Consider the following 23,542-nt stretch of genomic DNA (forward strand, 5'->3'; position numbering starts at 1 on the left):
CTTCAACTTAACCCCATGGGTTTAACCAGTCATATTGCATAGCCCACCCAATCAAAACATCCCCTCATCCTCTTTCTCCTTCAGGTACAGCCACAGCCGCAGCCCCCACAAAAGACATATTCCCTATGGCTTTAACTTGCCCCCCATGGTGTTTAGTTTTAGCTTGACCCTATGGGCAGAGATTCTAGGAGTATTATCTCTATGCTATGGGTTTAACTCAAGCGTCACCAACGTTGTGCCCGCGGGTGCCAGGTAGCCCTCCAGGAGCTTCTGAGGTGCCCACCAAGGATGTTAATAAACAGTGACCACTATAAGATTTTAGTCACAGTTCATGCTTTTCTTAATTTAAATATGAGATTATTTATTCTTTATAAATATAAATTATCATTCAATAATAGTGTGATTTGAGAATGATGCCAAGACATCAGTAGAGGATTTTGAACAAAAGTAGCCCTCTGGTAGCCCTCGGTAGCCCTCAGACCCAGAAAGGTTGGGGACCCCAGGTTTAACTTGTCATAATGCAAAGACCTATTACCTATGTCTTTAACTTGCCCCCATGGTGTTAACCCACCTCTATGCATTGCACAACCTCCTAAGCAATACCACTGCTACAAAAAACACAAGGCAAGAGAACAGTGACGGGCCACGGGAATGAATCGTCTTTGCAGTTGTACTGACACCCCAACCAGAGAAACGTGCTCTTCCTGAACTCTCCCTACCCCAGCAGCACCAGTCTAGCTATCAACTTAGAGGCATCTATGAGCATCTGCGCGACTAAGTTGGACGTGTGTAGAATCTTCCAACTCATACTTGGAACCGCAAATCAGCCAACCACTATCAAGAACCAGGCTTAGATGTGACCGATCTACTTGCAGAGTGATACAATACCATGAATATGAAGTGACAAAACTCGTTGCCATTGGCAGCGGTCATTATTTGGGCGCAGCAGGCACTATCGAAAATTATTATATGGTGTGACGTCATCAGCCGAATGCTCCATTCATTTCAACGGGGCTCCCCAACGTTCGCACGTCTGTTATTTTTCGATAACGGACGGGTTGGTCTATAACAGACCGCTGTCAATGGCAACAAGACTTTTCACTGCTAAAGCGACTTTTCAACAAGACTCTAATCAGCTGCTGTGATAGACAACACCTGTTGTCCTGGCTACCTAGCTGTTGCCTAGCGGTGTTCCACAACGGCACTGTTTTGTTTTGCGCAGCAACAATCTTAACATTAAATAGGCCTAAAGAAATGTCCCCGCCATGTGTGAATCATTTAAGTATATCCATATAATAAGCGGGTTAACTTTCGGCGAGTCGGTCGCTTTGTGGAATAGCAGCACTTCAGAGAGAACAAGACCCCTCCGCTCCGCGTCGGGGTCTAAAGATTCTCTCTGTCGTGCTGCTATTCCACGGTAGCGACCTTCTCGTCGAACGTTAACCCTTACATAGCTGCCTACCGAACGTCGGGGAAGCCCATTCAAAGTGAATGGAAGGTCTCGCAACATTCTAGAGGTCCATATAATAACTAAGTCATAATGCATAGCCCACCCAATCAAAACCGCTCCCCGGGCCCTCATCCTCCTCCCACCCCATTAAGACATATTCCCTATGGTTTTATTTTTTCCCTCTAATGCACATCCCTCTCTGAACAAAACCCTCTTCCTCCTCTTGGTACAGTCACGTCACAGACCCCACCCCACCCTGAAGACCTGTCCTCTAACGTTACCTTAGATAGACTTTATTGTTCCCTAGTGGAAATTTGTTTGTGATGATACAGACAGTGAATGACAAAAGACCGCAAGGTCGGGATTGTGCCTGCACTTTTCCAAGACAGCTACAGAAGGCTATATTTGGTGCAATATTCAAAAAGTAGCAATCAAGATCTGGAAAAAAGGAGGCGCACCACAATAATATAGGCTTGTTATGTGAAGAAAAGTGATCTGAAGCCTAAATTAAACAACGGAAGTTTAAGGTTAACTGGATAAACAGACGTTTCGGAGCTAGTCCATTCTCAATGTCTCCAGTAGGCTACTGGAGTAGTGCTACTGGAGACATTGAGAATGGACTAGCTCCGAAACGTCTGTTTATCCAGTTCAGTTAACCTTAGACTTCTGTTGTGTAATTTAGGCTTCAATACACTTTTTCACATAAGCCTTGTGTGCGCCTCCTTTTTTCCATTATCTTTTGTGATGATACACACATCCCCAACCAAAGGGAACAAAATTAACTGGAAGAAGGGGCCCTACCGGACCAGTCCATACCCACTTATATACTGTACTAGTTAATCTGTCCCTACCCCTGAATGGTTAACCTGTGGCGGCAGTCTCCCTTTCCCCTCCTCCTCTCTCTCTTCTTACAACAGATAAGAGTAATGTTAAGAGTAGAATAGTGAAGAGGACTGAGAAGAGAAGTTGAATGTTTCCTCATGCTTTTCTAACGAATTCTATGAATGTAATGTGTTCTAAGTTCCCCCCCAGGCTTTCACTTTGTGGTTTTCTCAGTGGAAAGTGGGCAGGTGTCAACCTGGACTTGTTAATAGATTATACCCCAAGCGCTCCTCCCTAAACACCATTTCAGAATGTGTGTGAGAGTGCTTGTGTGTGTGTGTGTGTGTGTGTGTGTGTGTGTGTGTGTGTGTGTGTGTGTGTGTGTGTGTGTGTGTGTGTGTGTGTGTGTGTGTGTGTGTGTGTGTGTGTGTGTGTGTGTGTGTGTGTGTGTGTGTGTGTGTGTGTGTGTGACGTTTACACATTGCTGAGGCTTTATCTCTGAGGTAACACAAGGTCACACAGTTGGAAGGTCAGGGGGAAAAAGAGAGAGAGAGAGAGAGAGAGAGAGAGAGAGAGAGAGAGAGAGAGAGAGAGAGAGAGAGAGAGAGAGAGAGAGAGAGAGAGAGAGAGAGAGAGAGAGAGAAAGAGAGAGAGAGAGATGCACGTGAGGGGCAAAAGTTGTGAGTCAGCTGGTCGTGCCACCGCTGGTGTGGTGAGGAACCGAGTCTCTCTCTCTCTCTCTCTGTCTCTGTCTCTCTGTCTCTCTCTCTCTGCCTCTCTCTCTGCCATTGTCGCTCATTCCAGAACTTTTCCGTCCTTTTGGCCCCCTCAGAGGTCCTTTTGTGTGCCGGGTGCCCCCCCCCCCCCCTCACACACACACACACAAAGCCAAAGCCGAGGTAGCCAGCCCCAGTCAGCTGTGCACGAGACCTCTGCTCAGCCTCTGAGGCACGGGATTTGACCCGCCACCCTGCACCTCCACCCCCCTCAATCCCCTGACCACACCTCCCCTCCAGGTTGACCGGCTAAAGTCCACCGGCGTAGTGCGTGCTGTGGGAACCACGGAAACTGCACGTGGCACATGCAGTTAGAATGGGTGGCCATTGACGTACTGTATCATTGCATCGTTCCTCACGGCTTTTGTGTGTGTGTGTGTGGCTGTGAGGTGTGTGTGGATGTGAGGTGTGTACATGAATTGGAAGGGATGGGAGTAGAGGGAAGAACAAAAAAAAGCATCATTCTCATCACCATACCAGTGTGTGTGCTAGCAAATGTAGATGCATTTTGATTAGGAGCAAATGCTACATCCATGTGACCCTTAACTGCATGTCATACACAACAAGACAGACTTGACAAATTGCACCTTGCATGAATGCAAGTGCAAGGCCAGGTAAAACCAAATTGATGGCAAACCTCTTTACCTCTTCCTAAAACATGATGAAGCACACTAATCTCTCTCTCTCTCTGTATCTCTCTGTGACAAAAGGCCATATGTACCCAGAGCCTGGACCTCCATTCCGGAGGCCCCCACCTGGAGCCTTCCCCATGGGCCCCCTGCCCCCCAGGCCCCCTTTCCCACCTGGGGAGGGTCCTCACGGCTATGGACCGGGGCCAGGCCCAGGCCCCCACCCTCCCCATCCTGCCGACAAGCCCGGTGAGTGAGAAGAGAATGCTGCCTCCCCCCCTGTGTGCCCCCTCTCCTCCCCATTATGCTTTCGTTCGGGGCCCTCGCACGTGCCCATGGCAGCCACAGAGCTTTTGTTGAGGTGGTGCGTGCGTTTTCGTTTGTGTGTGTGTGTGTGTGCACGCCCACGGATTTGCCGTGCGTGCATGCGTGCGTGCGTGTGAGCGTGCGTGTTTGGGAGGTGGGGGTGGGATTTATGCAGGGAAAGAGAGGTTGTGCTGTGGTCACCGTGTCCCCGCATGCTTGTGGGCCACTGGAAGAAAACAAGACGATTGCTTGCTTGCTCGTTGTGCATAGCGCGAATGCTCATGAAGCACTGGCTTCAGAGGGGCGGTGTGGCTCAGAGGGATAAGGTATTGTCCTATCAGAATAAAGGTGTAAAAGCCCCCAAAAAATATTTTCAAAAACACCAGCTGCAGAGTTTTTTGCAGCCCTGGGCTTTGTTGAGGATATTGCACTGTTACAGACCTAGCTTTGCTTGCAGGGCGGACAAACAAGATTGTGGATTGTGGGCTTTGGGTGGGAGAGCTGGGCTGGTCTTGGCTGGGATGTAGGATTGGGTGGGGTGGGGTGGGGTTGGGTTTGGTGAAGGGCGGGGGGGGGTGGGGAGGGGGGTTAGTGGTATTCATCAAATATCCTCTAGCGTTATGTAATGTCATGCCCAGCTATATATAAACAGCACATGCCATTTAAGCTGCTGAAATGACTATATGCCCCTGGGAGCTTTACCTCCCTCCCACTGCAAGCGTAATGTCAACGTTCACATGTGTAATTCGAACGCCCAGCCCATTGTGTGTATTAGTATGGGCTGCATATGAAAACATGGCTGTGCATTTCATTATGGAGAGGAAATAGCAGGGTTGTTAATGGGCTTGTCACCTTTGACCCCTATGGCTTTTAGCCCAGTCTGCTGCTGTAAGTCTGCAGATCAGGTCATTGACGCGGTGTTGAGCTCAATGCAACAAGTGTATTGCAATTGTGTGTGCGTGCATGAGCGTGAGCGCGTGCGCGTGCGTGTGTGTCAGTTGTGGGATGTATCCCCTGGCACACCATCAGTCGGTAGATTTGTATCTGTGTCTTCAAATAAGAATAGCCGATCCCCCTAATACACACACACACACACACACACACACACACATACACACACACACACACACACACACACACACACACACACATACACACACACCGGACATTGCGCTTTCTTGAACAGAAGGCTGCAGTGACTGTAGCATGGCCTGTTTTGACAGAGCGGTGTGTTTAATAGTATTACCAAGGCATGAATGGCCTCTCTTTCTCCCCTGGGTGCCCATACCAACCCTACTGATACTTCTAAAAATGAAATTATAAGAATGAATGTGTGTGTCTGTGTGTGCGTGTGCGTGTGTGTGCGCATGTGCGGTGTGTGAGTGTGGTTTGTGCCAGAAGTGCAACAAGTGTGCTCTTTGCTCTTTCCACAGACTTTGCGGGGAACAGCTCTGGGATTAGTGACGCCGAAAGCCGAGATGTGAGTGCTGCGTCCATAAATCACAGTTGAAAATGTTGCACCAATGTAACATACACATACAATGTACTGTGTACCTCTGCACTTAATGACAGCGTGTCTCAATACCAAGCATTTTAAGCCATCAAGTATATCTACAGTAGAGGCATCCTGTACAATTCCCTAGATCACTGTTGAAAATGTGGCCCGCAGAGTTATTTTATTTGGCCCGCATGATCATTTCAAATGTGCATTACAGTTGTCCCACACACACACCATTAATGTATATTGTATGAACATGAAATTTGGTGTGTCACAAGAATATGAGAGGGCCCAGGCCAATGACACAGCTCAAACTAATATGCAGCACAATACGTGCAGGCACATTTGAACTGCCATATAGTATGATGGGAATTAGTGTGTGTGAAATTTCAGTGCGTGCACACAGAAATTTATCCCATTTTTTTAACTTTGTTCCAGATTTCGATTATTGCCCTCCATCAATTTGAGTTTTACAGCCCTGCCCTAGTGTATCTGGAAATAGCTGTGTATTACACGTGCATCATGTAGAGCACAACTCTATTGTCACCCAACAGTTTGCCAAGAAAGCAGTTACAGTGGCACCAGAGATGAGGAAGTTCATAGGGCATGTCAAGTGTTCTTTACGGTACATTGACGGTACATACGGCACATTCTGTTGTCACTTCCAGCCATGCACAGCACTGTATATATGGCATGTCGTATTTCATGTGGGTAGAGTGTCACCAGTATCAATGCTGTGGGTGTTTTGTTTTTGTTCACACACAGGCGAGTCACATGTCGGCTCCTGGAGACCTGCGTATGCCACCCGAGGCGGAGATGAGGATGGGGCCCCCGCCGCCCATGCCCATGGACCCCAGAGACCCCCACTTCCAGCGCAGGGGTCCCTATGGCCCCCCGCCAGACTTCTACCCCATGAGAGGGCCCGGTGGAATGCCCATGGGAAGTATGTTGATGCCACCAAAACAACAGTTCTGTCTTATGTGTTGTAGTGCGTTTGGTGTACATTTAACCTATTTTAGCCTAAGCCCTTTTTTGGGAAAAAGGTGCCCTCTGCCTATTAAAACCTAAATATCTCAGCCTGCGAAGCACATAAAAACATGAAATAAGTTACATTTAAAAGCTAAGACCGTCATTTTGCATTAGAATGTGCTCCTTCAGCTCGAACATACGTACCAACATTTTTAATTAAATAAAACCCCTCAAATATCAAGAGCCTGAAGGCAGCATATATGTCCCTCCAGGCTGAAATGGGTTAAATGGCTTACACCACTCTAGAAACTCAAATGTGTAAGACATTCACAAAACTGTGGAAATTGAAGAAAAACTGCACCCTAGTGGGCCTTTTTTAAAAGTAGCAGTGGCAAGGTAGAAGAGACCCTATATCGGTGCTGGACAGTCTGACTTTATAACATTTACAGCTGTTCTGTCCATAGTGTTGTATGGGGCTTTGCTTTAAATTATACAGGACATACAACAGTGCACTAAATCAGGTTTGGGTAGAAGAGATTGTACTGTATGTAGGTAATGGACAATCTGACACGACAACAGTTGTTCTGTGTGTTGTATTGTAGTGACTAAGGTCTTTAGCTTCACTCCCATAAATGAAAATCCATGTGGAAAATGTAAGGAAATTGTGTGTAATATGTAGCAGCTTTAAGACTGCATCGATTTCCCACTTTAGATGGTCTCTAAAGCATATTTTAGAGGTAAGCCGTCTGTAACTTAATATACAGTACATCTTGTTATATGAACCCACGTAACTCATTTATTCGTCATTTCCCTTCGATTGTGTTTCAGTGCGAGGCCCACCACCTCCAGGCATGTTCCCCAGATACCCGCCTCCCCCCCACATGGGCTACCCTCCTGCGGGCGGCAGACCCCCGATGGACGGCTTCCCCCCCGGCCCTCCAGGGCCCCCGCCGAGGCCCTCGCCACCCGGCAGCGAGCAGCCGTCCCACCAGACTCCCCCTCCGCATGACGGCGTCTGAGAGAAACCAGAGTCCACCCCCCCCCTGCATCTCACCGCATCATCTACAGCTCCCAGGGAATAATATAACCATGGATGGATGCTTCCCCGTGCAGCGCGCGCGCACACACGCACACACACACACACACACACACGCGCAAACACACACACACGCACACACGCACACGCACACACACACACGCACACACACACACACGCGCACACACACACACACACACACACACACACACACACACACAGACATACCAACGTCTGATCCAGTCTCCTATTCAGGCCCCATTACCTGCACCATAGCAGCGTCTCCTCCCTCTACTGCTCAGCTCCTCCGCTCTCCTCTCCTGCTGACTGCATTATGATTGGACCGCATGAAATTGCAAAAGGGACACTCTGCACTACAGTGGAAAGGAGTGGACAGGACAGAGAGAGGGAAGAGGATGCCTTTTCATTGCTAATTGTGAAACTAATTTTCAACACTCTTAATTATACATTTTTTCTGTTGCGCTCGCTGTCTCTCTCTCTCTCTCTCTGGTGCCCCCTCCCTGCCTCTCTCTCTCCCTCCCTCTTCCTGTGTTTCTCCTGCGCTGTGTGCCACATCCTGTTTTGCGCTGCTCATGGGGGCTGCTTCCTGTCTAAGCTGTGGTTGTCGCGTGATCACATGTTTTTTCTTTTCCTTTCCCCTCTGCATCTTAAAAAAGAAAGTAAAAAAAAAAAAACACAAACAAAACAAAACTCACTGGTCTGTCCATAGACATGGACATGGAAGTTGAAGAATTACCTTTTTTTGAAAAGACATAAGCAAACACTCTTGCTATATGGAAAAAATAGTCTGCTGTTAACTGCAGGAGTGGTTGTAAATGTGAGCTAAGAAAACAATTTCAACAGGAGAGTGTTGCCCATAGGAGGATTCCTTTGATTGAAATAAAGCCAAACACTAGGCAACACATTTTAGATGCCTGAGTTTTGGTTTGTAATGCACGGCTCAATTGAACCACCAAAAAAAAAACAAAGCAGGATCTCTTATTTTTGACGTGTACGTATATGTGTATATAATACAGAAATTGTATTGATATTGTGAATATAAGAGATTGTACATACAAAAAAGCCTAATCGTGGTCTTGTTTTAACATTTACGATTTCAGGCCTGATGCCATCCAGGAATTGTGCATATTTATGGTTAATTAAATTGCAGCATTTTATGCCTTAAAATGCACAGTTGAGTTGGAAGGGTTTGATATACCGGTACAGTTGCCAGTAAGCTTTGGAAATGTGTGATAAGGACAGAAACAAAAAACACTTTTTTGAAATATTGGCACTGTTCTGGCTAATAAAGGTTGACCTAATTGTTTAATAAACCTGTTGTCGTGTTTATCTTGCACATTCATAGCTAAATTAATTGACTGATTCATGTTGCATACCGTAGAAAAAATGTACTATGCAAATAATACTGGATAGCAAGTCCTGTGGTATTTTGGTGCATTTCAATATATCTATATAAGATTGTAGTACAATTACTACTATGTGGGTGCTATATGAAGCAGGAAATTGAAAGCATCCAGGTATTGGAGCCGTACAAAAGAACACCATGAAGTATTTAGTGTCGTGTAGAGTATTAAGGAGGCATCATATATCCCTCACATACATCTGGGGTACGTACAGATCTTATTGCCTTTGTTATGAATGGCTGTTATCAGAATGGCAGTGATCAAGACCTAATGCATTACTAAAGGCTCTGTAATGTGGTAGTAATGTCTTTATAATGACCATTGCAGCGTCCAAAGCGCTGTGCTGTATGAAACTACAGGGCTTCTTATTTGACCTCTAGATGGGGTGAGAACAGTCATATCTCCTAATCTCGTCAACACAGGATATACTCGCTGTCTAAATATGAGTTGAAAGCTGAATACAAGTCTGGTATCATTATCAAACTTGCGAATGATACATTTGTGGGCTTTGGGCTTTCAGTGATGGGCCTAGATTGGAATAAAATGATATATGAACACTTGGGCCAAGACAACAGTATGATGTTGGCAATGCCAAGAGATGGTGCTCTGAATCCACCCCCCCAAATCACAAAAGTTGTTTTCACAAATACTTTCCAGCACCATCGCATTGTAAGTGTTCTTTGCGAGTGGGAAAATTGAACGTTTCATTCATGACAAGGTGGATCTTCTCCATGTCTGCCATTTTCAATTTCCACAACTAGACAATTTATCTACAAATACTGTACAATGGTCATGCTGGTAAATATTTGAGAAAAGATCAAATTTGGCAATAGGCAGCAGTTTTAATGAGCAGCACAGTTGCAATACCTACTCTGGCCACCATCCACCACAGTGCAACTTTAATGTTAATGGTACTCAACTAAAAAGGTTGAATAGCTTGGTATCTCCATGACTAATATCTGACAAGAATGAGATAGGTGTGCCTATATGATATCAATTTAACATCTTACTATTTTATTACAATATTTTAGGCACAGTTTAAGTCAGCACACCAAATGTTTCAGTATATATTTACTTGAGGCATAATTGCATATCACAAAATTTTAATTTGTATCTGTTGAACGCTACAGGTCTGATTGACAGCTGTGTCTTAATCAAGTTTGTGACTTCCATCTAAAATGGTCATTTTGAATGCAAACAGAAATAGTTCAGTGGTTCCCGGTGCTAAATCTTCAAGGAATGAGATTATACTTCCACTCTTACCTTCTGAACCTTTGCAACACAGACAAAAAGGCTGTTTACAAGAAATTAGTTATTATTAAGTGTATCAAGACATGAACCAAATATGAAACTCAACAACAAAAAACACAAACCCAAAGTCTGTTTTTAATGATTTTATTTCACCGATTAAAAGAAAATGCATTCATTCAACATTGATTCAAAAATCAACATTCGGCTGGTTTGCCCAAATATGTGTCAGGTTTATCTTTTGTTTGTTTGCTTGTTTTCAAACTCATAGGTTTTTCTGCTTCGTAATTGTGGAACATCAGATCACTTCTCCAATCAATGAAATCTCTCCACACCTGGCATTTTACCCCTGTGCCGGTCAAGTGTGTTTTTCCCCCCCGTTTGCAGATGTACATATAAAATCCAATGCTATGTGCTCACTGGAGACAAAAAAGACAGAACACGCCTGCCCTAATATTAAACATTTAAGATGGTAAAACCATTTTTGCAAAACAACGCTTATAAACTTCTTGTCATGTTCATAAATAGAACCCGGACAGATGTAGCATAGAGGTGTGGAAGTATATACATACATCTAGATATATATTATGTATACATACACAACACACACCGTCTTATGCACTGTTAAGTTTTTTTTTTCCAAACTTCCTCAACCCCGTAAAGTTTATAAGGTAGCAGCCAGGTCTCAGCACTGCTAGTGCACCCACAGTTGGCCACTGCTTTATTGCAAACTGTCCTGATTTTAAACAAATGCACAACATTCGTACCTCTTAGAACTGGGGCCGGCTGGCCGGTCTCATGGAGACCATGTCTGTAACCCACGGACGCCCTAGAAACGGAGTTGGCTTCCGAAGAATCAAGATCTTAAAAATAATAATAATAGCAATAATATCATAAGGCCAAGTTATCACTGCAGTTAAGTTACTTCCATTTATGAGTGACAGTAAAAGAAATAAAGAAAAAAAAGAAATAAAAGAAAAAAAAACAAAACAAAACAAAAAAACGAAAAAAAGAGTTAAGAGCCACTGAATTATATGCATTCCACTTGCATAGTTATTGACTTAGCTGTACATGCAAGCCAGCCTGCTGGAGGAGAGATTGTGGCTTGGTGCAAGCTTGATGTCTAAGGACCAACAGTGGAGCTGGATAAAAGATGACTCAAGGGTTAAGTGGTTGTCTAAAAATCAACCGAGATGACGAGACTCTTAAACTTTGTCACCTCCACTGTGACACATGTGCACGGTCACAAACTTGACTGCAAGCTTATTTCACTTCTGTGTGTTTATGTTTTCTCCTCACTCACTTCTTAAGGCTGGCATGAGGTCTCTGTAACAGTAAGGTAGCTATTGGAGCTCAATGGAGCTTTTACAGGCAACAGTTTTTGAGTTGATGCTCAAGGATGGCTTCCAAGCAGCCCACTGTATGTGTGTATGTGTGTGTTTTACAGCTTTCTCCTTTGTGACAAGCGAGATAAAGAGAGATTTGGATTGTAAATGCATACAAACATCTTCTACGTCAAATAAATGTGGAAAAGAAAAGAAAAAAAGAGAAAATAAAACACCTTATGAAAACATCTGGGGGATCCAATGAAGCTGTAACAACAAACTGGTCTAAAAATTTTGAGTAACACACAGTCCCTCTGAAAATGCCATCGGCACATGGCGACAGGCAGAGAGGGACCAATACAACAAACCACATCTAAGTGACTACACTCTCCAAGAATTATCATCTTCACAGACCAGTCATCATATTTACTAATGGATGCCATAGTAATCGCGTCCCCACAAAAAAAAGAAAACAAGAAAAAAAAAAGAATAAAATAGTAAAAAAATAAGTCATTTCATGCAGACATTTGGCCATTTTATCGTTTGTTTTTAAACTCCCCAGTGGAATGTTCCTCACACGTCTCATAGCAGCTTGTAGGTCTGATAGAACCAACCCTTTGATTTGAAATTCATCAATAAGTTCTTTTTAAATCTTAAGTTACATTCACTCTTCACAGTGAAACAGGTGCATTGTTAAGAGATCTACTTGTTGTTGACCCAAAACGGACGCAGCACAGCTGCGACTACCAACGCGTGGCCCAACTCTACGCTCTTCTCTGCAGCATGGTTTTTTCTGTATTATCAAACTGCAAAAGTAGATGCTGAGTAAGTAGTAAATATAGTAGTTATGTCTTGGCCCAGAGAAGCTGTTGGCCCCTGGCCCGTTTTGCCTGCAGGTGGGCACTTCATGTGGGGTTTGTTATCTATGCATCACCGTCATCTTTGGCAGCGCACGCAGACACATGCTGACAGAAAAATGTCTTAAAATCCAGTGACTGAGAAGCTGTGTTATATTTTTTGTTGTTTTTGTTTGACTTTTTTCTTTCTCGTAACTTTTTCTCTCTCAATAGAGGCCTGAGCTTTTGAAAACCTCCCTCCACTCTGCTCCTTGCCGGACAGTTACCCTGAGAAAAAACGGATTTTCTTTTCACTGCTGAGAAAGTGGTATGCCTTGTAGGTTTTTTATCGTTGTATACCGAGTTGCGCGTGTGCATATACTGGTACGAACACACGCTCACCACTTCAATGATGTACGCACTTTTTGAATCATTTCACAATAAAAGACACACAAATGCACACCAAGAAGAAACCTTCAAAAAACAAAAGGAAAAGAAGAAAAAAAAGAAAAAACAAGTCTGATGCTTTGACGAGCTTTTTGTAACTGTAGACCCACACTTGTTCTAGACTTCCACTTTACTAGCAAACCCTTGAGAACACGTGAGGCTTAAATGAAAGCTATTCTGGGTTTTAGGCACAGCATGGAATAGCAGTTTATGCATTAGCAGTTCACATATTGTAACAAATGTCAAGACACCGTCTCATGTCTCTCCCTCATCACTTCAGTCTATAGCCACTCTTTATCAGCGATGACCAAAATATAATATTCTGATCAAAATATAGAACAATCTCAATGAAATGTCTTTTTTTGGTGTAGTACTAAAAATAGAAACAGGGCTTTCAAATCAAGCAATTCCCCCACCTCTCTGCATGCACACACATGTATGTTTTCCTCCATTGCATTTTTTTCTTGTTGTTAGACAAAGAAAACAAATGCAAGTTCAGAGAGGGGCTATATCTGCACTTGGACTCACTTCAGCATGACTGTCCCCAGTCTCCATAGGTGACTGTTCACTCTTGCAATCACCCATTAACTACCTGCATCAGTTCTTTTGTGAGCCGTCCACAAAATGCATTTTCTCTCCTTCCTTCCCCTGAAGAACACGGAAAGACCTTAAACCATACTCATTTTTCTCCCCACCTCGCACGCCTGCATACTAGTTTTATTCCTTCCTTCCTCGATGGAAGTACTCACTTTGGTTATAAACTCGCCCTGCCCATCACACACGCACAGCCATCAACCTGTAGGGCTGTGAAGGAAGGCAGCACCTGTCCATTCTTGCTCGTCTCTGTGGTGTTAGGGAGATGCCGGCACCACCACCATTAAAATCAACAACAAGGCCATCCACCTAAAGGCATCCTCTGTAACCTTTTAAACAACAACAACAAGCACCAAGCTCTTTGCACCTGCTACCTTGAATAAAAAGTCTGGCCCGTGCCCCCCAATAGATCCGCAGACACTGGAGATATGTGCTCATAAATACAGACTTAAGGAACAGGGAGAGGCATCGGCTGCAGTGGGGATGGAGGTCAAGGAGATTCCCACACAAGACAGCAAGAGGTTTTTTTTCACTTCTCTTAAAATCAAGGCTTGAGCTTCACATTCTCTTTCTAACACTAGGCAATTGTATCAGCCACTACTACTTCCCACCACTATGGGCAACGTTCACGGTTTTTAAAAAGAGCAAATACGTGCAAGACAGATAGCACAACTCGGGTAATAAAAGCGCTGAGCAAATACAACAACATTGAAGATGAAAACTTTTAAAAACAAGAAGTAGTAAACCGAGAAACAAGGCGAGGGATGGATAACTTGTTTTTTTTCTCTTTGAAGAGAAAAAAATATATATAACATCCCCCCTCCTTGAGGAGCACTCTTTTGGAAGAGCTTTTTTCTTCTCCATCGCGCAATTCCAACACAACGCGCATTTTCGGACATCTAGGCCAACCAAACTCCCTCAACAACCAGCTTTCCAAAAAAAAAAGTCATTTTACAGGAGAAAAAAACGAAAAAGTACCGCAGTGCAGGAATCCTGAGATATGGAACTAGCAAATTACAAACAAAATGCTTCTAGCCACACATTACACACACACACACACACACAATGCGCGCAAGCACAGAGGATGCAACGCAAGCTCTGGATTCAATCCCCCAAACGTGCACCCTTTTATCCTCAACAATGACCAAAGAAGGATTTGCTCCACTCATGTGTGTCCACGATGTAGGGACACACACCCATGTCTACCTTATGGCTGGTCTGAGGAAACAGAGAAATTGGAGGGGGGGGGGGACGTTTTGCTTTTGTCTTTTTAAGTGATTGTGAAACTTGTATGATGGAAAAAACAAAACTAGTGGGAGGGGCTTAAGGGCTGTTTCCAAGGCAACTGTGACTTCAAAAGAACAGACAAAACTGACAAGAGTAGCTGATTGTTTCGTTTCATTCATCGTATCTTCATCATCTAGATCTTAGTCATCGTCCTGCTTGTGCCTACCTGAGACGGACAGAGGATTTATTCTCCTTGTTTGTTTGAGAGCGAGAAACCTGCAGCTAGGTCTTTGCTAACACTTAGCCCCCATTGGTAAAGTGCTGGGAAGGGCTTGAGGCATGCAGGAGCTTAAAAACCCTCCACTATCATATGTGTGTCTGTGTGTTCGTGTGTGTATGTGCGTGTGTGTGTGTGTTCATCCAACAGTAGACCTGTGTATCTACTGTACTTCCAGGCTGAGGAAAAAACCAGCAGGATCTTAAGTCCCGAATGTAGCCAACAATGACAACAACAACAACAACTTCTACTAACTACTACAACAAGAACATCAATGTCATCATCATCAGCATCATCATCATAAAGTCTTGAAGAAAAAAAAAACAAGGAAGACAACACATGTACAAAAAAATATTATGAATAATATAGAGGAAGGCGGCAAGGGGTTTCGCAACGGTTCGCCAGTACTGACCCTTTAGTCAGGAAGACTAGTCTCCCTTTGAAAGAAATCAAGAAGAAGGGTGCGAGCAGGGTCACAGGATCTTCACGTCCTTGCAAAACGAGCCGAGATAAATCAGAATGTCTAAAGTGAGGCCTCGCGTCTCCGTAAGGTTCACTCGAACAACACCAAACTCTTGACAAGAGACGAGAGAGCGGAAACTCTGAAGACGGATGACTTAGGAAGAGAACGGGGGATGGAGACGAAACAAAAACAACTCACTGTACGATTAACTCGTAACATGGGTGCACCCAAAAGAATGGTAGGAGTAAAAGTTTTCAAGAAAAAAGGAAAAAAAAAACAACGCACACACTCACACCCACACAACATAAAGCTCCTCTTCACCAGTCACTCCATTAGCTACTAAATCGATACCCAACTATACTCTCCTAGTAATGAGCAGGATATACAGAGAGATATTAATATAGTGCTAATACTGAATAAACACAGCACATATAAGGATTATTTGTCACACTATAGGAGCGAGAGAGAGATAGAGAGAAAGGGGGAAAAAAAAACAATCATAAAAGTTAAATGAACAAGCCTGCCAAGTAAAATGGGCAGGGGTGGTGGGGTAAAGGGGTAGAGGGACAACAGAAAATGGACTAAAAGGTCTACCATCAAGCACAGAGCTGGGGTATAGGGAAGGGGGACACAGGGTAGGGGGGTTCAGGACTTGTATATGGACAGGGCTAGAGGAAAACGAGGCAGGAAGAAGTACGGAAACAAGACCAGGGTTCAAGGTTGGGGGTGGAGGGTGATGGGTGAGGAGTACGTAGTAGGAAGGAGTCAAACAGGGAAAAGGTGGGACTTGCAGGTCAGGTGAGAGACGACAAACACAGAGAGAGAGAGCGAGCGTGCAATAAACACGTGCTTGCTTTGCTTTGCTATGCTTGCTTGGCGTGGCGTGGCGTGCGGTGCACTGCGCAGGGTTGGTGGTGGTGTTGCGTCGCGCTCCCCCATCACATGCCCTCGCTGAAGCTCTGCATCTGGCGGTGGAAGTGCTGGGTGGGCTCGCTCAGCACCACGCTGGTGTCCAGCGAGGGGTGCCAGACGCGGCACAGGCCCAGCGACACCTCCTTCACCATGTTGTGCACCGGGTCGCCCTCCATGAAGACCGACTGGTCCGGGTCGAAGTCGATGCTCTCCTCCGACACCGCCAGCACCTTCAGGCTGGGGCCCCGCAGGCGCGAGATGGCCACCAGGTTGTGGGACCACACTGTGTAGCCTGCAGGAGGGCACGGAGAGAGAGAGAGAGAGAGAGAGAGAGAGAGAGAGAGAGAGAGAGAGAGAGAGACAGAGACAGAGACAGAGACAGAGACAGAGACAGAAGAAGAAGAGAAAGAGAAGAAGAAGGACAAGACAAGAAGAAGAGAAACAAAGACTGAGTAATAAAGTAATGGCCTGAGAGAACTAATATTCTTAGTTAGTGTGACTTAGAGGGCTAGAGGAAAATGCTTTACTGTATTTAAGTTCACAAATCTACTACCAAATTTAAGTTTTTTCGATGTTCCGGCGTAAAATGAAAGATTTACCATCGAATGGCCATGCCATAATGTGTCTAGGGATGAGCCATTCTGGGAAATATCGCTGCATTACGGAGTTAGCTTATTTTGCTGATACTAGATTAGGTCTACCCATGGAAAAAACTACTAGGCAACTTCCGTGAAATGCAACCTCAAGCACTTTTTGAAAAAGCAATACCACCACCAAAATGTCACTTAATACAATCTACCTCACATAACACTGAAGGTCTTTGCAGCCCTCAACAGCACTGGCCGTTTTGTGTTCGTGAGGGACCGTATCGCTGTTTCACTTCTGTTCCCAGGAAAACAAACACATCTGACAAGCAAAACAGCGGGTAGAGCAGGGGCTAAATCGCCTTGTTTGGAGGACCAAAACACAGGCCAAGCTACTAAGCCAGCTAATCCGACCTTTACGTTGCGTTACTCAATAGTTCCCAGACAGCATTCTTAAATACAAATTTCGACACGGTTGTGCCTGCGGGCAAAATATGGTCCAACATGCCTTTGCATGTGAAATATGACACACAGACGTGCATTAAACGACCTTGGGTTTACTACTGCACGCCACCTAGCACCTCAGCGGTTACAAACGCTTATCGCAGTGGTTCTCAACCTTTTTTAAAAAAACAAATTCCCCCTTGACCTCATCACAAGCCTGCCAATGCCCCCCTTAGTATTGGAAATTAAATAAATAGATTAATGCCCCCCAATGGTAACTAAGCCTTGCCCCCACTCAGCTGTATACTTCAACGCCCCCCTAGGGCCCCTCCAATGCCCCCCTCCGGGACTGTAGCACCCTGGGGGGCTGTAGCACCCCCGGTTGAGAAACACTAGCTTATCACATTGTCACAACTTGAAAAGCATTTTCATGAGGTGTAAAAAGAAGTCAAGACCAAAACCAGAGAGGGTACCAAACAGCAGAGAGCAATGGTCTAGTGCACATACAAAGCAGAGAGTCATGTTCTAATAGCATGACAACACTGTAGCTGATGCACAATGCTGCCTGTGGAATTTGAAGTGTGCAAGGCCAAACAATGACAGCAGGTGATCCAACACAGTCCACAAACCAAAAGCTTGCACGCACACACGGGCACACACACACACACACACACACACACACACACACACACACACACACACAAGCCTGAGGCCTTGGGTCAATAAGCATGTGTGGAATGAACAGCTTATCAACAGTACGATTTGGATAGTCGGGCAGTCAGGGAAGAGCAGTCACGCTTAGTTGTTGAGAGCTGTTCACAGACCTGTCAGAGGACAGGGCAATCAGAGACTTTCCATTCAGCAGCCAACAACACACTGTTGGAACTGGAAGTACTTTACACACTTAGGTACTTTAAACACCTGTGTGTGAATGATGCTCCACAAAAGGGCCTACATCACAATGGTAATGATGATGCAATTACTTATTGGCCTTAGTGGTATTTAAAAATAATCCTCACCGGTATCGTTACAATAGGCAAGGCAAGGCAAGGCAAGTTTATTTATATAGCGCATTTCATACACAGGTGCAACTCAATGTGCTTCACAAAGTTAACAAATGTAAATGAAAGGAAACAGGGAAGAAAGAAGGAAATGAATTAGAGTCAAAAAGCATTTAAAAACATTAAGATAAAACATAAGGTAAAAATAATAATAAAATAAAATAAAATGAAACAAATTAAATAAAAAATTAAAATAATAAGAATAAGTAATTTAAGCTAGGGGAAAGCATCTGAGAACAGCTTCGTCTTATAGTGGGTGCATTTTTATGACATCTGGAAGCTGGTTCCAAAGCTTTGCAGCATCGAAGCTAAAGGATGCTTCTCCACACTTTGTTTTGACTTTTGGAAATCACCAGCAAATTCTTCTCCGTTGACCTTAGTGACCTAGTTGGTGCATACAGCTAAAACATATCCAGTAGATATGTGGGTCCCATTCCATTTAGTGATTTAAACACAAGTAGCATAGCCTTAAAATCAATTCTGTAGCTTACTGGGAGCCAATGCAGCGATCTTAAAATTGGAGTAATGTGGTCGAACTTCCTTGTCTTTGTAAGAACCCTTGCAGCTGCGTTTTGTACAAGTTGAAGCTGTTTAATGGTTTTATTGGGGAGGCCAGTAAAAAGACTGTTACAGTAATCAACTTTACTAGAAATAAAGGCATGTATTAGCTTCTCCAGATCATGTTTAGACATCAGGCCCCTAAATTTAGAGACGTTTTTTATGTGATAAAATGCAGACTTAGTAATAGCTTTCATGTGACTGTTGAAGTTTAGGTCACTGTCAATGAGGACCCCAAGATTTTTAACTGTTTCCCTTGCTTTCAGTCCCTTCGTTTCAAGGATAGTAGCAATCTTTTGTCTCTCCTCTCTTTTCCCAAATATAATTACTTCAGTTTTATCTGTGTTCAGCTGGAGGAAATTGTGAGACATCCATTTGTTAATTTGGTCCATGCAATGATAGAGTGATTCAAGGGGGGTATAGTCATTTGGGGACATAGATAAGTAGAGCTGGGTATCAATCCGCATAGCTATGGTAATTTATGGAGTTATTCTCGATAATGTGTCCCAGTGGCAACATATACAGATTGAACAGTAGTGGTCCCAGAATGGAGCCCTGGGGGACCCCACAATCCAGAGGACATTGGTGATGAAGTATGTCTTCCAATGGCGACAAAAAAACTTCTTTGTTGTAGGTACGATTTTAACCAGTCGATCACTATGCCCGTAAAAGCCAACCCAGTGTTCCAGTCTATGTAGTAAGTATAGAATGATTAACTGTATCGAAAGCAGCACTCAAATCAAGAAGTACCAAGACGGATGATTTGCCAGCATCAGAATTCAATCTTATGTCATTCATAACTTTAATAAGAGCTGTTTCAGTGCTGTGGTAGGCACGGAAACCTGATTGAAACTTATCAAAATAGCTATTAGAGATTAGAAAAGCAGTTAATTGGTTAAAAACCATTTTCTCTATTATTTTACCCATGAATGGTAGATTGGATATGGGCCTATAGTTGTTTAGTACCAGTGCATCCAGGTTGTTCTTTTTCAGTAAGGGTTTCACAACTGCTTCTTTCAGACAGCCTGGGAATATGCCTGTTTGTAGTGAGGTGTTGATGATCTGAAGTACATCTGATGATATTAGATTTAAGATGGATTTGAAGAAGGCTGTTGGTAAAATATCTAAGTCAGATGTAGAGGAGCTAAGACTTTGTACCGTTCTATTAAGAATGTCCACATCAACTAAATGAAAATTTCTCATGAGGTTAGGATTTAACTTCACCATAGCAAGCTGGTCTGAATCTTGGGTCGGTTGCACATGTGTGAGTATGTTTGCACGTATTTTTTCAATCTTTCCTTTGAAAAAGGATGCGAACTCATTGCATTTGCTGACTGAGAGGAACTCAGAGGGCATTAGTGATCATTAGTGATCATTTATAACTATAACAGCAGACTGCAGACCTCTGTCAAGCCAGCTGAGAACATAGTCAAACACAGGAATAAAGATGGACCCACTGTGTGTGCATACAACCATAATGGCAAAACTTCAGAATGATTCATTCATATCTCTGGGAGTTATTTTGCACAAAAGCAAAACACAAACTCGAAAACATGGCCTCCTTGGCAAAGGTATGACAAACAACAAGAACAACAACAACATCTCACCATGAATGATTAGCCAGGTGCACAAAAGCAACAAGCCAGCAGCATGAGCGGGTCCTTGTTAATTAATTACTTAATAATAATAACAATAACAATAACAATAACAACAACAACACAATAACAACACACAACAACAACATCATCAATAATAATGATCTCACCATGGATGATGAGCACGGCCAGGTGCACGCAGCGCCAGGCCAGCAGCACCAGCGGGTCCTCGTTGCGGTTGACGCTGAGGTCGGGGAAGCCGCCGTCGTCGCGCATCAGCACAAAGTGGCTGAGCGTCTTGTGGTACTGCTGCGAGATGAGCTCCACGGCGCCGTCCGTCACGGGGGTGCTGTAGCTGTCCAGGTGGATGCGCTCCAGGGGCAGGCTGGGCTTGAGCACGCGCAGCAGGTCCTGGCTGCAGACGTCCAACGCCATCAGGTAGACGCGCAGTTGCCCGCTGCGCCGCACCAGCGCCTTCCAGTCGTCCTCGCCCGCCGTGCCGTCCAGGGGCTTGTCCTCCAGGGCGGCGCCGTTGAGCAGCAGCGAGAGGCGGTGCAGCGGCGCCCGGTCCTGGCTCGCCAGCAGCCGGCACATGGCCGAGGAGAAGTCGCAGAAGTCCAGCGCCAGCGAGCGCAGGTTCACCAGGCGTTCCAGCTCCACGGGCGCCAGCAGGCTGGGCAGCTGGTTGTCCAGCAAGCTGAGGTGCCCCAGGGAGCAGGCGCTGGGGTTGGAGAGCGAGGCCAGGGAGCAAGGAGTCACCACGCCCAGCATGAAGGCAGAGGAGAGCCACTTCATCTGCCTACTGTTGGACAGCACCTCCTCAAACAGCAGCTGGATCCTGTAGATACCGCAGGGAGGGAGGGAGGGAGGGAGAGAGGGGGAGAGAGACATAGAGAGATAAAAGGGAAGAATGGAAATGTCATGAATTCTGAAACAAAGAAAATGACTAAAGAAGAAATATTAGGGAGCACTGTGTATGCATTGGTTGATAAATCAGTGGTTGATATGTGCACTTACTCTTTGATTTTCTTGCTTCCCTGATCAACTTGGTGGAGATAGGAGCTGTCCAATATGCCCTCATCCTGAAGGATGCAGGTGTCACCATAGAGACTCAACCTTTGGAGATTTCTTCAACAGAGCAGAAGACAAAGCATACTCTCAAAACATTATTAAAGCCCAAAGCAATGGTTAGATGACACAACAGACACCCTGATGTTCTTGACAGTATCTTAAATATGTGGCCATCAAACGTTCATTTTGATTTTGTCCATCCTATCGCATCAGCTAATATGATAAACGAGAACTTTCTCTCCAATAAGGGGGGTCACTTGACAGGCCTGGAAATGCCAGTGTTGTGCCATATGTTTGTGATGAGGGGACTTTCAGGAAAATTCTTTCTACCTCACACTGTGTTAGACAGTACAATATACGGATTCTTCTTGTACAACCAAACGGTACTTGTCCTTCAACAGAAACACGTTTTTCAAAAAGAAGAAAAGCTTTTTTGTGCCAACAAGATTTCCCCTTGACTATGGCGTGTTCTAGAAGTCTGCGCAATTTTCAGTCATGCCATTCATTGTGAAAAAACAGTACTGTACTATTACGATCACATTAATAATACAATACAGAGACATCGCAGGCAATTGTTACAGAAAGTACAGTTGGCTATGTCCTTGTAACGTATGTGTAAACTGTGAGCCGTCAGACTGGATCAGACATAGCTTGGTTACGTAATGACATGGGTTTGTTTATAGCTAGCAGGCTAGCCTAGCTGCCTAGCTAAGCGGTAACAAGCTGGCTATGTAATCACTGAGAAAATGGCGTTGCTCAGCTGATTAATGAACCACACAAAACGCATTTCAAAGGCATGACAAATGTATTACCTGTTGTTACGAATACTACGAAGCACAAACAAAACCTGGTCCAAATAGGTGGCCATTGCATCTTTCCAGCGGTCTGAAAACTGAGGGTCGCTTTCCACAGGTTCCATTCTGCCCTCCATTGCTTGCAGTGGGCTTAGGTACCCATCCACTGGTGCGAACTCCAGCTGCAGTTCACGCACAAAAGAGCCAAATTTGCGCATGAGGAATTCTAATCTGGGGGTCTCTTCTGATCCAGAGCCACCTCCATTTGTCCCTCCACCGACACGCAACTTCAGTTCAGTCCACAACGCTGGATAAAACAGACACTCCCTCCAGCGAGAACATACGGCCGAGGCCCGAAGCTTGTCTCGATCTGACAGAAAGGAAAATATGTGAACAATAAGCTCACTGGGTAAAGCCAAGGCTCCGACACCCCCGCACAGAGCCATGGCTGTTTACTGCGAGACTACTGCAACTCCGAAAAGGAAATATAACCGTTGCACTGTTAGCTACGAGACTCACAACGGGCCTGGCTCTAGAGATCTTTCGCCCGACTGGTCGTTTATGGAGAAAACAAACAGCAGCTTTGCTTCAATACTATTGGAACATTCCACTTCGTTCTGCAGGGGGTGACGATGGCGCGAACTGCCAGGGCAGAGAACAAAATTGAAATGAGAGCAATGGGATCGAATGTTTTTCATGTGTAAAAATCATAATGTCACGAAACATGAATTTCTCTTTTGGCAATTTGCTTGTTCTTTTAATGTTTTGGAATATTCTTCTCATGGTTTATTCCCCCGAGCTGTTATTTTTGCCATACCGTTTAAGACCAATAGGGGCAGTGCTTGTCGCGTGCATGAATCCTAGATAGCAAACCTTTTGTTATTTTCGAACGGTTTGTTATTTCTCACTGCATATTTGCTCATTTGGTGCATATTGCACGTACATTTGATGTGCATGGAGTGACTTGTAGACCAACTGCTGCAGATGAATGTACATCTTCTCTTCTCCATTCATTTCAAGGAGGGGGCGTGGCACTGTCAAAGCGCTTGTCTTTGTACCACTGAAAATGGGTCTGGAGAGTGAGACCAGAGGGTCTCAGCACACAATTCTGCTTGCAATTTCTGGGTATCTTGAGGCATATAATTCTGCTTAACATACAGCTATTCAATGATGACATGTTTTGTGTGGTCATATTG

General features: G+C 44.5%; 2 protein-coding genes across 6 annotated transcripts in view; one reads left to right on the forward strand and one right to left on the reverse strand.

Annotated features, from left to right (window-relative positions):
* The window catches only part of mia2 (MIA SH3 domain ER export factor 2), a 31,874-nt gene extending 24,249 nt beyond the window's left edge, over positions 1-7,625 (forward strand). For 2 of the 5 annotated variants that reach the window (XM_063183611.1, XM_063183609.1), the window contains exons 21-24: positions 3,759-3,926; positions 5,417-5,463; positions 6,247-6,424; positions 7,279-7,621. In XM_063183611.1, the coding sequence (XP_063039681.1) occupies positions 3,759-3,926; positions 5,417-5,463; positions 6,247-6,424; positions 7,279-7,469 (584 nt within the window). In that variant the 3' untranslated portion in view covers positions 7,470-7,621. Of the gene's footprint in view, positions 1-3,758; positions 3,927-5,416; positions 5,464-6,246; positions 6,425-7,278 lie in introns of all 5 variants that reach the window. The other 3 variants (XM_063183608.1, XM_063183607.1, XM_063183610.1) reach the window with 3 other exon arrangements.
* Positions 7,626-10,289: 2,664 nt separating this feature from the next.
* Positions 10,290-22,917, reverse strand: LOC134434933 (F-box only protein 33). The gene is made up of 4 exons (XM_063183613.1): positions 22,365-22,917; positions 21,499-21,609; positions 20,652-21,319; positions 10,290-16,531 (listed from the first exon to the last, which is right to left on the reverse strand). The coding sequence occupies exons 1-4, from the start codon at positions 22,790-22,792 to the stop codon at positions 16,266-16,268; spliced, it is 1,473 nt and encodes a 490-aa protein (XP_063039683.1). The 5' UTR covers positions 22,793-22,917; the 3' UTR covers positions 10,290-16,265.
* Positions 22,918-23,542: the final 625 nt, after the last annotated feature.

The sequence above is a fragment of the Engraulis encrasicolus genome, chromosome 19, assembly GCF_034702125.1.
Source record: "Engraulis encrasicolus isolate BLACKSEA-1 chromosome 19, IST_EnEncr_1.0, whole genome shotgun sequence".
Classification (NCBI taxonomy): Eukaryota; Metazoa; Chordata; class Actinopteri; order Clupeiformes; family Engraulidae; genus Engraulis; species Engraulis encrasicolus.

Coding starts and splice junctions, on each gene's coding strand:
- LOC134434933 (XM_063183613.1), bottom strand. CDS start 22,792: ATGGCTCTGTGCGGGGGTGTCGGAGCCTTGGCTTTACCCAGTGAGCTT. Junction 21,320..21,498: donor GGAAGCAAGAAAATCAAAGA/GTAAGTGCACAT, acceptor CGGTATCTACAG/GATCCAGCTGCTGTTTGAGG. Junction 16,532..20,651: donor GGCCGTGCTCATCATCCATG/GTGAGATCATTA, acceptor GCCCTCCTGCAG/GCTACACAGTGTGGTCCCAC.